Below are 12,844 nucleotides of genomic sequence, written 5' to 3'. Positions count from 1 at the left end.
CCCCCCCACCCCCAGCGTTCAGCTGTGAGTGTGGCACCACAGGGCTTTGTGTGGCACTCTGGGCTCTGGATGCAGCAGTTTGTATTGGGGGCTCCGTTCTGTGGGTGTCAAGGGACAGGTGTTGGTTTGTGGGGCACTGGAGGTGCCGGGGGGGAATCTCCTAGCGATGGAGGAGGGGAGCGGCCCATATAAGCCCCCCCAATCTGTCTCCTTTCAGTGTATTGGGGAGGGGGCCTGTGGAGCTCCTGAAACCCCTCCCAGCGCTCCCCCAGCGTTCAGCTGTGAGTGTGGCACCACAGGGGTTTGTGTGGCACTCTGGGCTCTGTGGGTGCAGCAGTTTGTAGTGGGGGCTCCGTTCTGTGGGGTCGCTGTGGGTGCGGGGTTGGATTTGCACAGCTGTGTGTCAGTGCAGCCCAGCAGCTCCCGTGGATTGGAAGTGCTTCATGCCTGCTAACGAGCAGGGATGTGCCTGGTTGGCTGCAGGGATACGTTTTAACAACCCCTCTGGTCCCCGTCTGTCAGTGATTCGGTCCCTCTTCATTGCTGTGGGCTCAGGACACCTCTGCAGGAGGTTTGCTTCCTGCTTACCACTGGAGCACAGCTTGTGCTCAGGCCAGGGAGGAGCTGAGCTCAGGGCTCTCAGCACTTCATACAGATCCCTCAGTGCCACGTTGTTGCTTTTTAATGAGACTCGCTCCGCAGCAACGCAGATCCTGAACCTAAGGGTGAAGACTGTTGGTTCCAACCCCAAAGGCTGTTGGTTCTGCACCAAAAGTGCCAAGTGAGCGGTGCTGCGGGAGCAGTGAGTGTAGGAGCACAGCTTATCTTTGCAGATAGGCGTTTATCCTTGACGTGCCCCAGTGAAGACAACACACTCTCTGTTTTGTACCATTCTGAGGCACAAACTAAATCCCTCCAAGGTCGCAGGTGGTGCTTGGCGAAGCAGCAGTGTGAATCCACATCTCTTGTGTCGTCGTAGCAATTAAGCACCCTTCTCTCCTGTCTGCCTTCCTTCCCTCTCCTTTTGGGAGAGCAGAGACCTGTTCTATCACTGCTGCTCTTTGCTGTGGGATGGCTGAGTTCTTGTTTTCCACTAAGAAAGATGCTGAGAGGATACACATGGGTGCCTATCAAGTATCTTTCAGCGCAGCTTGAATCTTCACAAAAACCTGCTTTATGAGCTTGATGGCCCTTTGCCATGCAAGAGAAGCATGACATCCATCTGACTGTACCACTGCTTTCAGCAGAGACCATTTCTAGCTCCTACTCTGATATAGCATTGAACTTTCTTTGAACCTGCTGATGGTTCCAGGCCTCCTGAGCTCCCGCAGCAGCAGCAGAATACATTTGTGAAGGTAGGGCTGGTTTTCACTGCTTATCAAAGTGCTGACATCCCCAGCAGCAGCCCTGGTGCTGGCTGTGAGCGTGGGGGAGTGCTTGGCAAAGCCCCCGCCTGCAGCCTGCAGGCATTGTTCTCATGGGAACGCACTGCTCTCTTCAGTCTTCTCTTCCCATAGCTGAAAATATACATACTTCTTGTTTTCTTAAAGTTCTGCATGTGTGAGATGAGTTCTAGAGAGTTTGTTTTGCCTGTAGGAGCAGCACATAGGTGCACTGGAGGACTCCAGTTCACTTCAGTGTCGTCTGCTTTCCAGCTGGTGTTTGTTTTCTCCCTTTTTTTTTGTTTTTTTTTGGCTCTTTAAACCCTTCACGTTACCCATTGAGATACAGGGAAGTTCAGAAGCTTCGAGCTCCTGCATGGTGTTAATGCAGTGGGCTGCACTGCTGTGTGTTTGAGCTTTCTCCTCTCTGCTCCCCGCTGCTCGTGTTAGAATGATCGTTTGATGTTTGTCACTTTGTTGAGTGATTGGTGTTCTCTGGTCTGGGTGGGTCGGTGGGTTCTGAGTCATAGAGAACAGTAAGAACTGTCACTTTGCCTTCCTATCACTGTAAGAACATCTTTAATTTTTTTATCCCCTAGAACATGGTGATGAGTTTCCGAGTCTCAGATCTTCAGATGTTGCTGGGTTTTGTTGGCAGGAGTAAAAGCGGACTTAAACACGAACTAGTCACCAGAGCACTGCAGCTGGTCCAATTTGACTGCAGCCCTGAGGTTTTCAAGAAGATCAAGGAGCTCTACGAGACCCGTTATGCCAAGAAAAGCTCCGAGGCCCCGCAGCCGCACCGCTCCCCCGAGGCTCTCCCCATTCATTCTTCATACGACCGCGGGAGCGCCGTGGCTCGGACTTCTATCTCCACCCCCAACATTGACTATCCCACGCTCTATGGGAAGTACCTGAACGGACTGGGCAGGTTGCCCCCCAAAGCTGTGAAGCCTGAAGTCCGCTTGGTGAAGCTCCCCTTCTACACCACCCTGGATGAGCTGCTGAAGCCCACGGAGCTCGGTGAGTTTTGTGTGCGGTGTTGTCTGCTGGGTTTAGGCTGGCAGAGAGGAGTGAAATCAGTGTGAGCGTCCAAAAGATTGGTTTTTCAAGGGGTTGAAAATGGGATCTTCAAGGCTCTGTGAAGAACAGGCTGTGCACACGCTGGTGGATGTCACCTTTCCCCCCTTTTGTTTCCTCCCTGGAACTTGGAGTGTATAGAGTATAGAATCACAGGATGGCCTGTGTTGAAAAGGACCACAATGATCAAATGTTTTCAACCCTCTGCTGTGTGCAGGGTCACCAACCACCAGACCAGGCTGCCCAGAGAACCCACAGGGTGCCATAATCATAGAATCCTAGAATGGCCTGGGTTGCAAAGGAGCACAGTGCTCATCCAGTCCAACCCCTGCTGTGTGCAGGTCACCAACCAGCAGCCCAGGCTGCCCAGAGCCACATCCAGCCTGGCCTTGAATGCCTGCAGGGATGGGGCATCACAGCCTCCTTGGGCAACCTGTTCCAGTGCCTCACCACCCTCTGGGTGAAAAACTTCCTCCCAATATCCAACCTAAACCTCCCCTGTCTCAGTTTAAGACCATTCCCCCTTGTCCTATCACTGTCTACCCTTGTAACCAGTCATTATTCCCCTCCCTTCCCTTAGAACAAGAGCACACTTACATTGAGATATAACTTGCAAGCCTGTCCTGTTGGCTGTAGCTTCCTACCCTTCCTAATGCTGCATTATGGGCCACCATCTGTCTTCTCTCCCTGTAATGCATCAGTCTGTCCATGAAACTCTGTTGGTGTTGCACCCGAGCTGAACAAATCTATTTCTGCCATGCTCCATGCTGGTGTTATCTCTCAGTGCTGAGCACACCCAACCTGCAGCCCCCATGGCTGAATGACCACATCTGGTGCTTCTTCTGACCTCTTCATTTGGCCTTGCATGCGGTGCTGTGTCCGAAGGAGCAGCCAGGGAAGCTGGGGAGCTGTGGGAGTTTTTTTCTCCCGCTGTGGGGTGGGAATCTGCTTTGTTTGGCTTTCGTTCAGCTTCTGAGCACCGTCCTGGGGGCTGGGGAGGCCGTTCTGCAGGGATTGCACTGTTGTTGTGCTTTGCTTAGCCTCAGTGTCTCCTAAAGAGAGTGAAGCTGTTCAGGCCTCACTGCTGGGTGAGCCCAGGGAGCTGTGATCTGAGACACTGCCACGAGGACACAGCACAGTGTTGGGTTGTGCTGGAAGTGCAAGGGTGTGAGATGTGTCTGTGTGTCTTCCATCACTTCTGAATTGCATCTTTCTGCTTTTTTTTTTTTAATTTTTTAAATCAGACTTTTCCATTTTCCGCCTTGTTAGCTGGTTTGGGTGTCCCTCCCACGTGTCCTTCATAGTTGTCTCCCCTGATAGCTCACACCAGATGTTTTGTTACCTTTTGCATGTAGTGCTGCCTGCCTCCACCTCTTCACCCCGGTTCTGTTACTGGCAAGCAGGCCTGCAACCTGTTTATCCACTCACGTTGGTGGGTTTTTTCCCTTCTTTAAATACAAATTCATCAGGCTTGATGCGATTTTCACCTTTTTTGGGGAGGTATTGTGTTCGTGCTGTGACTTTGCTAGTGAGCTGATGACTGTGAAGTTGAAGTGTTGCCCTCGATGCTGCTCAGGGGGATGGTTTAATTCAGCCCTGAATGTGGGATGGCATCTATTAGTCAGAAATGCAAGATTTTGAGGAGAAGTAATCATAAAGAAGTGGAGCCATTTAGAGGTAGGAGAGGAGCAGGGAGATGCTTACTGCGATGAAGAGATTCTTATTAAAAGTTGACACCAGGTTTGCTCTGTTGAGTGAGAAGTGAAGTCTCATGACATGCAGTAACACACCTGTGTGTTGTTGGTGCACTCCCTAGGGTGGCTTTGACAAATTTCCCTTTGATGAGAGCATTTCCTGAACAACCTTTGGGGCTGGGAGCTGAGCGGTTGGGCTCTTTGTGGTTGGGTTCAGCCCTCAGCATCCCAGCTCTGCACTCAGCGTGGGCTGTGGGTCAGCCCCAGCTTGTGGCGTGGGTCTGAGTGCATGAGGAGCTTTCTCTGTAGGAAAACACCCAGCTGCTGTGGGAGCAGCACCCTTCCCTGGGCTGCAGGAGGCTTTGTAGCCACAGTGGGAGTGAGGGAAGCCTAACTTGTACGTTCCTGACACGGATTGGAAGCATATTTGTTAATTAAAAGCTCTTTGCCCCTTGGAGATGATCACCTCGAGGCTGAGGGTGAGGTGGGCGATGCTGAGCTTGGTCTGTGGGTGAGTGCCTTCCCCGAGGAGGGGTCACCTCGCTCTTACACCTGCAGGCTTCAGCCCACAGCAAGCAGGTGAGGTCCGTTGCAAACAGCTCTTTCCTCACGGTAACCACACGCAGTTTCAGCCAATTTCAGTGTTGTCTGTGGGGCTCAGCTCCCAAGGACGGTTTGCAGAGTCCTTCTGGGCTTCAGAAGCTTTATGTCTGGGCCCCTTCTGAAGGTTGCTGGTCGAGCTCTGGCTTAAAAATCGATTTCCTGCTGTTGGAATGAACTGATGGCAGCAGCAGCCGCACGAGCCCAGGCACGGAGTTGCAGTACAGCAGCATCTGCTCCAGAGAAAGGATGGAACTCGGTCACCTGGAGATCTGCGGCCTTGAAAGCCCGTGCTTTTTTTCCCTGGCTGCTCAGTGAAGATACAGCAGCAGCTGAGGTGCCCTGAAAAGCACAGCTGCTGCAGTGGGAGCTCAGCTCCAGGACTGGGCTTGGAAGGGACGTGGGATCACTGCCCTGCTCTGCCGTGGGGGAAGTTCTCCTCCTGCTCTGCTGGGATCTTCCTTCCTGCTTTGTCCCTGCAGCGCTGGTGCTGTGGCAGAGAGGTGCCAGCAGGCAGCAGCAGCTTTGGGGTGGTTGTGTTTCCTCCAGGTGAAGCTGCAGCAGGTTGCTGTGAGTGCAGAAGTGCCCTCAGCTCTCCCACAGAGGAGGGTCCGTAAGGGAGAGACTTTTGTGATTGAATCAACCTGTTTGTCTTTATTGGGAAGCGTTGGGTGTTGCAGTGCTTTGGGTTTTGCTCACTGGTCTGGAGGTGTTTAGATGACAGACCACGATTCCCTAAGTCTACAGGGATATCTTAATGTTTGCTTTATTTATTCTGAACGCCCTTTTTGTGTTTCTAAAGCTGAATTATAGAAGGGCAGCAAACCCACATCTGTCAGGATCTGAGAGCTGAGCTTTTCTCCTTCCTTCATCTCTGTTCTTACTCCTGGGCAGAAAAGCACCTTTTCCCACACCTCAAATCCAGGTGTTTTGCCTTTGAATAAAGCAGCAGTGACTGAGGTGGGTAGAGAAGGCACACGAGGAAAGGGGAAGCAGGCAGTTGTGTTGCTTCCTGCTCTGCGTGTTACCCTGTGACAGCAAACTGTAGCACGTTGCCATTTAACCTGAGGCAATAAGCCTTGAGCTCCCACATCTCCGGCTTAATTTTAAGCAGACTGAAGGCATTTGATCTGAAAATGAGGGACGGAGAGGAGGGCAGTTAATGCTGGCTCGTGGGCTGAGCGTTCCTGCTGCTCGTCCTGCCTGCCAGCACTGCCTCTTGGAGCTGTTCCTGTGCCGCTGCCTTTCGTTCTGAGTTCATTTGTTGGTGGCAGCTGGAGGCCGAGAAGAGTCAGACAACAACACGGCTCGGGGCAGTGAGCGGTGTCAGAGGAGCTGCCGTCAGACTGATGTGTTTCTTTTCTCCTTTTCAGTTCCACAGAACAACGAGAAGCTCCAGGAAAGCCCCTGCATTTTCGCATTGACGCCGAGACAAGTGGAGCTGATCCGAAACTCCAGGTGCTCCTCCCTGGGTGCTCTTATCTGGAGAGATTGCAGCCCAGTGCTTCCTCTGTGCCGCCTCCCTCCCCTGCACGAAGCTGATCCTTAATGCCCGTCGTTCACAAATCCAAATAGATGAAGAGAATGTTCACCATCAGTCGTACATAAGCGCAGTAGTTCTGCAGCAGTGGCTTCAGGGGATGTCTGTGAGGATCAGCCCGTGTTCTTGCGCTGCTGTGGCTGTGCCCCATTCGTACCCACGTGGATCCAGAGCCACTACATGAGCTCAGCTGCCATCCCCTCCACCCCTACAACAAGAATATTTAGTTGAATAAGTAAGCAGAACCTTGGAGGAGCGCAGTCAGGTACACCCTACCTGAGACCTGGGTCCTCCAAGTGCTGACACACAGCAGAAAAAAAATGCCAGGAGACCCAGTGTCCTTCCTGCAGTGTTTGTACAGCTTTGAAAACTCACTGTGAGGCTGCAGGGTGCCACATCACGAAATAAAAGCGTGCAGGACTAAGATAGATGGCTGCAGAGTGAGCTGAGCAATGTATATCAAACTCTGGGAAGTAATTACTTAAAGACTGGTTTTTAGATTGGTTTAAAGATTGATTCTCTAGCCTTTATGTCTGGTAAATGGGACAGTTGATTTGGGCTTTTCTTTATGTAAGTTCTTCTTCTTTGCTTTCCCAGAGAGTTGCAGCCCGGTGTGAAGTCGGTTCAGGTGGTGCTCAGGTACGTCTGGGTGTGGATTTAAGATGAGGTGCTGCAGGGGGAGGAGGGGAGCACATCTGTGGGTGCAATGAGTTGCAGGGTGGTGATATTCATAGCTGGAAAGAGGAGTTAGAGCAAGCTGGCTGCTGGCACACCTCGTCCAAGCATCTTCAGCTTTCTGACACTTCCTGCTATGCCACCTGAGTCAGCAGCACACAGCAGTGCATCCCATTTCTGTAGAATCCTAGAATGGCCTGGGTTGCAAAGGAGCACAGCGCTCATCCAATTCCAACCCCCTGCTGTGTGCAGGTCGCCAACCAGCAGCCCAGGCTGCCCAGAGCCACATCCAGCCTGGCCTTGAATGCCTGCAGATTTGGGGCATCCACAGCCTCCTTGGGCAACCTGTGCCTCACCACCCTCTGTGTGAAAACCTTCCTCCCAGTATCCAACCTAATCCTCCCCTGTCTCAGTTTAAGACCATTCCCCCTTGTCCTGTCACTATCCAGGATCCGAATTGCAGAGGTCCTGCCCTTGGTTTGGCCTTCGGTGTGGGCAGAGGAAGGAACGTGGGTTGGGAGGTGATGGTTGGCTGCTGGTTGGTGCATAGAGCTTTGAGCAGCGAACCAGGACAGGCATTTTAGGAGCTGTGTGGTTTCTTTGCAGGATCTGTTACACAGACACCAGTTCTCCCCAGGAGGATCAGTACCCCCCCAACATCGCCGTGAAAGTGAACCACAGTTACTGCTCCGTGCCGGTGAGCCAGCTGGGCTGGGAGGCACCAGGGCTCGTGCAGGTGTTACTTCTGCTGAGTGCAGACAAGAAGCCAGAGTACAGAAGTTACCACTTTAACTTTCAGCTGGGTTAGCTGTTAATAAAGTGCTCTTGCAAAGACTCCTTTTCGCTTTGTGCTGGGTCGCACCGCTCAGCTCCCTTCTCCCTCTTCCTTGAAAACCGTGGCTGGGTTAGAAGGCAGTGAGGCTGACGTGCGGGTGTTCCTCCCCAGCAGCATCTTCAGCCTTTAAACAACACAAATCTTTTCACTTTAGGGCTACTACCCGTCAAACAAACCCGGGGTGGAACCCAAGAGGCCCTGCCGTCCCATCAACCTCACCCACCTCATGTATTTGTCTGCGGCCACCAATCGCATCACCGTCACCTGGGGGAACTACGGGAAGGTAGGTGCTGTGGGGAGGCACGCAGGGCTGCGTGGGGGTGCAGGAGAGCCCCCTGCTCAGCCCTGCCCTTCCTCCTCTCCTCAGAGCTATTCTGTGGGGCTGTACTTAGTGCGGCAGATGACCTCAGCGGAGCTGCTGCAGAGGTTGAAAACCATTGGGATCAAACATCCAGAGCTCTGCAAAGCACTGGGTGAGTATTTCTGGGTGGGGGGGCTCAATGCGTGCCCACCTGGTGGGCATTTCTGGCAGCCGGGCTGCTAGAAATGTGTGTGAGAACTGAGTTTTGTACCATTTCTTTCCTCCAGTTATATAAAACACTTCTTATTCAAACGGGCTCGCAAAGATGTTTGTTAATCATGTGAAATTGCCCCCAAATCCTTGTGCAGAAGCTCTGAGTCACGTAGTGGTGTTTAGGGATTGTGTCTAGGTTCTGTTGTGAGCGCTGCTGGGGGTCAGCATCATTCTGAGCGGCTTCGTGCCTTCCTCTGATTGCCTTGAGCTGAGGGACGTCACTGCAGCAACTCAGCCCTGACCCACGTTGAGCCCAAAGGGGATTTCTGGAGAGAGGGATCCCGGTGGGAACATAATTCTGCCCACCAGGAACCCTGGGGTGGGCAGGGGGTTTCAGCACCACAGCTTTCACATGTGCTGAGAGGGAAGAGATGATCCCAAAAGATGCTTGTCCTGGACTGCTCAGGTAAACGGTGGTATGAGGCACACGGAGAGCATCGTGGCAATGTGAAGGGAAATCACCTTTTCAAGGCAGAATCTGATTTGCAGCATCTGAGAGCCTGGAGGATTCCCAGTTGCTCGTTGTCACTGGATGGACTGCTGTTAGTGTTCAGTTCTGTGTAAGAGAAGCAACGCTGGATCACAGCAGACTTGAAATCATGCGGTTCAGAGCATGGACAGCTCTGAGCAGGTGCAGGAAGCATCATCTTGAGGATAGCTTGGAGGTTTGCAGTCACACAGAAAGCTCTTACCAAAAAAAATACAACCAAAAATGCTGCAACTCTGACAGTTGAGCTTGGATGGAACACCACCTAACACCAAAGCAGCACCCGGTCTTCTTGTCTCCTGGGAGGCACTGAGGAGAAGTGCTCTGATTAGAGAGCCTCGTGGTCTGGAGAGCTGCTGCTGTGGTCTGGGAGGGTCAGGATAAATGGGATGTGCTGCAGAGAAGTTGGCTGATGGAAATGACCTCGGCATTCAGTGCTGCCAGCAGCTGCTGTTCTTCAGGAGTCGTGTGGTTTAATCTCAGGTTGGTTCTGCACCTTGAGGCAGATTTTCCTGCGTGGTTCATGCTGCCCTTCCTGAGCTGCTCAGTGTGTGAGCTGAGGAGCAGCACCCAGGAGTGCTGAGATGTGGCTGACGGGGAAATGAAGTTGGATGGCTCCCTGACACGTGGGCTGCATTGTTTGCTCACTTGTGGGATCTTCCTCAGAATTTCGGGGGTCGGAGGGATGCAGTGCATCCCATCCTATTGCCACCCATCCTGGAAGGGAATAAAGTCCATCCTGCTCGTGCTAATGACCAGATCAGTCATTAGATCAGTGGGCTTCTTTCTGGGCGTTGTGTCTCTTTCTCTCCACCTTTTTTGCTCCCCACCAGCACGGGGATGGTGACAGTTGGCTCCTGCCGGCTGGGAAGGCAGGGCTGTGGGAAAGGGGGGTGGCCCTGAGGCCGGGGGCTGCAGGAAAAAGCTTTCCTGCCGGGTGAATGGATGCTCCAGCTGGCCTGCAGCCTGCGTGCTGCAGAGTGCTGAGCCGTGCGGGTGGTGCGTGGCTCTGCAGTGCTGTGCCATTCTCTCTGCCTCTGGGAGCTCCTCGCCCTGCGCTGCGTGTTGTCTCCACGTTGAAGTTTGCTTCTGTTAATTTTGTTGCCCTTTGCTGTTCCTGCAGTAAAAGAGAAGCTACGCTTGGACCCAGACAGTGAAATCGCCACCACGGGCGTTCGCGTGTCTCTCATCTGCCCGGTGAGTCTCTGCAATACCTCCTAAGGTGCTTTCATCCAGAAACCCCATCCAGCCGTGTGCAGCAGAACTGCTGTGCTGGATGGGGCGCAGCGCTGGCCGTGAGCTCAGCCCTGCTGCTCACCACTGCCCTGCTCCCACAGCTGGTGAAGATGCGGCTGTCTGTGCCGTGCCGGGCTGAGACCTGTGCGCACCTGCAGTGCTTCGACGCCGTCTTCTACCTTCAGATGAATGAGAAGAAGCCCACGTGGATGTGTCCCGTGTGTGACAAGCCCGCGCCCTACGACCAGCTGATAATTGATGGGTGAGTGTGTTTGCTGCTCTCCTCGGCCCTGGTGTTTCTCTGCTGGGTGAAGCATCTTGTTTTATGGTCTGCCCTTCTGGAGCCTGCGTCGGAGCGAAGCTGGAAGTGTTTTCTGCTCGTGCGTAATGCCCTGACTGCTTGTGTCCGTGTGCTGGAGCAAGGTTTGTTGGTCTGCCCTTCTTGATTTTAGGATTACCCTAAAGCCTTACGAGCATCGAGCGCTTACTGCCTCACTCTGATGAACCTGCACAATTGGCTGCCCTGGCTGACAGATGTCACGCTGCATGGAATAAACCCACTTTATAAGCACACGATAAGGTGATTTTTGATAGGAACCATCTTCCTTTTCTCTTGCTGGTGTGAGCAGGCAGCGCTTGCCACGCTGGGAGCTTGGCCGGGGGGATCTCTGCCAGCTTCTAAAGCAAACATCTCCCGACATGCAGTCCCCGAGGCAGAAGTGCAGGTGCAGTGTTTGCATCAGGAACGTTATCTCTGTGTGTGTGGTGCTGTGAAAGCATTGCAGGGGATTGGAGCAGCAGACTGCAAAGCGTGTTTGGATAAGAGCCTGTGCTGAGCCCTGTCGGTGCTCTGGCTGTGAGTTTGGCAGGGGCAGCTCCAGCCCTGCCACACAACCCTCATCTCGCTCTGTGTGGGAGCGCAGCTCCCTCCGTCTATCTCTGCACCAGAGTTGTTTGCTTGCTTTCTACCAAGGAGAGCTTTGGTTCTCCAGAGCCGGGAGCTCCTGCGGGCAGAGCAGCAGTGCCTGGAGGTGCTCAGTGCTGCGGCCAGGCTGCCGTGTGCCCAGTGCAGCACAGCTCTCCCCCTCCTGGTGACGGAGCCACCTGCAGCGAGCAGAGCAGAGCTGCGTGGAGGCCTGGCTCCCATCTGGGAGCGAAGGAAGGCGGCGGAGCAGCGCGGTGGGCGCAGCCCTCTGCTGATCTGAGAGCTGGGATCGCACAGCTGTGTGATCGACCTTTCGTGCGGCATCGCTGCAGTGCTGGGGATGGCGCGCGGGGTGTGGAGCTGAGCGGTGGGTCAGCCCGGGGCCGTTCCCATGGCTGTGCTGCCGGTGCTCTGAGCGCTGCTGCGTCTAAAAGTGCTGCTCTCATCCCGTGCTTGGGGCTCTGCGTCGGTAATTGCAGTCTGGGTGGCTGTGCTGAGCGCCGGGGCTCCCCAGCGTGCTGATACTGGGGGTCCTGTGGGGCTGAGCACGCTCCTCGTGCTGCAGAATGCCAGCGTGGAGGTGGGTGGCTGCTGCGGTGGCTGCGGGGAGTGAAAATAGGGAGCAGGGCGCTGTGTGTGGGAGCAGTGGGTCCTGGTGGGACAGGCAGAGTGAGGTGTGCGTGGTTCCTCGGGTACGGCACGGGGAGCTGCCAGCCCGCATACGGCCTCGGTGGGGCCCGGGGTGTCTGCCTGGGAGCCTCTTCAGAGCTGAGATGCTCATCTATTGCACGTAACGAAGCTGCTGGTTCGTAGCTGCGAGTGGCGATGCTGAGTGCAGGGCAGGGTGCTGCTGTGAGCTCTGAGGCGATGCAGTGTGGAGCATTGACTCCCTGCCGGCCGACCCAGACCCACGGGGCCCTTCCTCCCACCCAGGCTGCTGTCTAAGATCCTGACTGAGTGTGAGGATGCGGATGAGATCGAGTACCTGGTGGATGGCTCGTGGTGCCCCATCCGAGCCGAGAAGGAGCGCAGCTGCAGCCCGCAGTGCCCCATCCTGGTGCTGGGTGAGTACCCTGGGCTGCACATCTGACACCGCTGCGTTTCGCGCGCCCTCCTGCCCTCCCCCGAGCCGCACGTTAATTAGGAGAGGCCTTAATTAGTCCTCTCTTCCCCGATCGCCTTCAGGTTCTTCGGATGTGAACGGGCTGCTGCCCATCCCGAGCGCTAACGGTGAGAACGGCAAAGCTGCTGCTGACGTGGTGGATTTAACACTGGACAGCTCGTCGGAGGAGGAGGAGGAGGAGGAGGATGAGGAGGAAGATGACGACGATGAGGGACCCCGACCGAAACGGCGCTGCTCTTACGAGAAGGGTTTGGTCTCTGCCTGCTGACTGTGGAAGCAGCTCTGAATCTCAGAACGGACAGACTTGAATACTCTGGTGCTGAAACTGGAGGGGGAGGGAGAGCGTCGTCTCCCACCTCGTCTCCCATCCTCTCCCATCTCTGACTTTCCTATTCTGAATTAACCATTAAAACAAGAGAAAAACAAACAAACAAACAAAAAAAAACCCCGCAACCACTGAGCTGCTTCTTGGTTGGAAAACCAGCCCAACTCCAGGCCCGACTCCGAACCGGACTCTGAAGCAAGGAAAGTGTCTTAACTCACGGCTGGGGCTGCAGCTCCCGCCCTGCTGCCCCCCAGCACGGCCCCACGCATCTCCAAAGCTGCGTGCATCTTGATCGTCTCGTTAATTAACCATTCCTGAGTATCTCGAGTTCTGCCGGACACGTGGGGAGGGAGAGGGGGTGGGGGGAG

The 12,844-nt window shown here is 54.3% G+C and overlaps 1 protein-coding gene across 1 annotated transcript; it reads left to right on the top strand.

The window, feature by feature from the left end:
* The first annotated feature begins 1,962 nt into the window (after positions 1–1,962).
* PIAS4 (protein inhibitor of activated STAT 4) lies at positions 1,963–12,582 on the top strand. Its single transcript, XM_010724891.3, has 10 exons — positions 1,963–2,405; positions 6,130–6,214; positions 6,894–6,935; positions 7,578–7,668; positions 7,961–8,089; positions 8,174–8,279; positions 9,991–10,064; positions 10,205–10,365; positions 11,962–12,092; positions 12,214–12,582. The coding sequence occupies exons 1-10, from the start codon at positions 1,985–1,987 to the stop codon at positions 12,417–12,419; spliced, it is 1,446 nt and encodes a 481-aa protein (XP_010723193.1). The 5' UTR covers positions 1,963–1,984; the 3' UTR covers positions 12,420–12,582.
* Positions 12,583–12,844: the final 262 nt, after the last annotated feature.

The sequence above is a fragment of the Meleagris gallopavo genome, chromosome 30 (genome assembly GCF_000146605.3).
Source record: "Meleagris gallopavo isolate NT-WF06-2002-E0010 breed Aviagen turkey brand Nicholas breeding stock chromosome 30, Turkey_5.1, whole genome shotgun sequence".
In the NCBI taxonomy this organism is placed as follows: Eukaryota; Metazoa; Chordata; class Aves; order Galliformes; family Phasianidae; genus Meleagris; species Meleagris gallopavo.
Note: the sequence above shows the minus strand (reverse complement) of the source record. Positions and strands in the feature narration are given on the sequence as shown.

Coding starts and splice junctions, on each gene's coding strand:
- PIAS4 (XM_010724891.3), top strand. CDS start 1,985: ATGGTGATGAGTTTCCGAGTCTCAGATCTTCAGATGTTGCTGGGTTTT. Junction 8,280..9,990: donor AGAGCTCTGCAAAGCACTGG/GTGAGTATTTCT, acceptor CTGTTCCTGCAG/TAAAAGAGAAGCTACGCTTG. Junction 10,065..10,204: donor GCGTGTCTCTCATCTGCCCG/GTGAGTCTCTGC, acceptor CTGCTCCCACAG/CTGGTGAAGATGCGGCTGTC.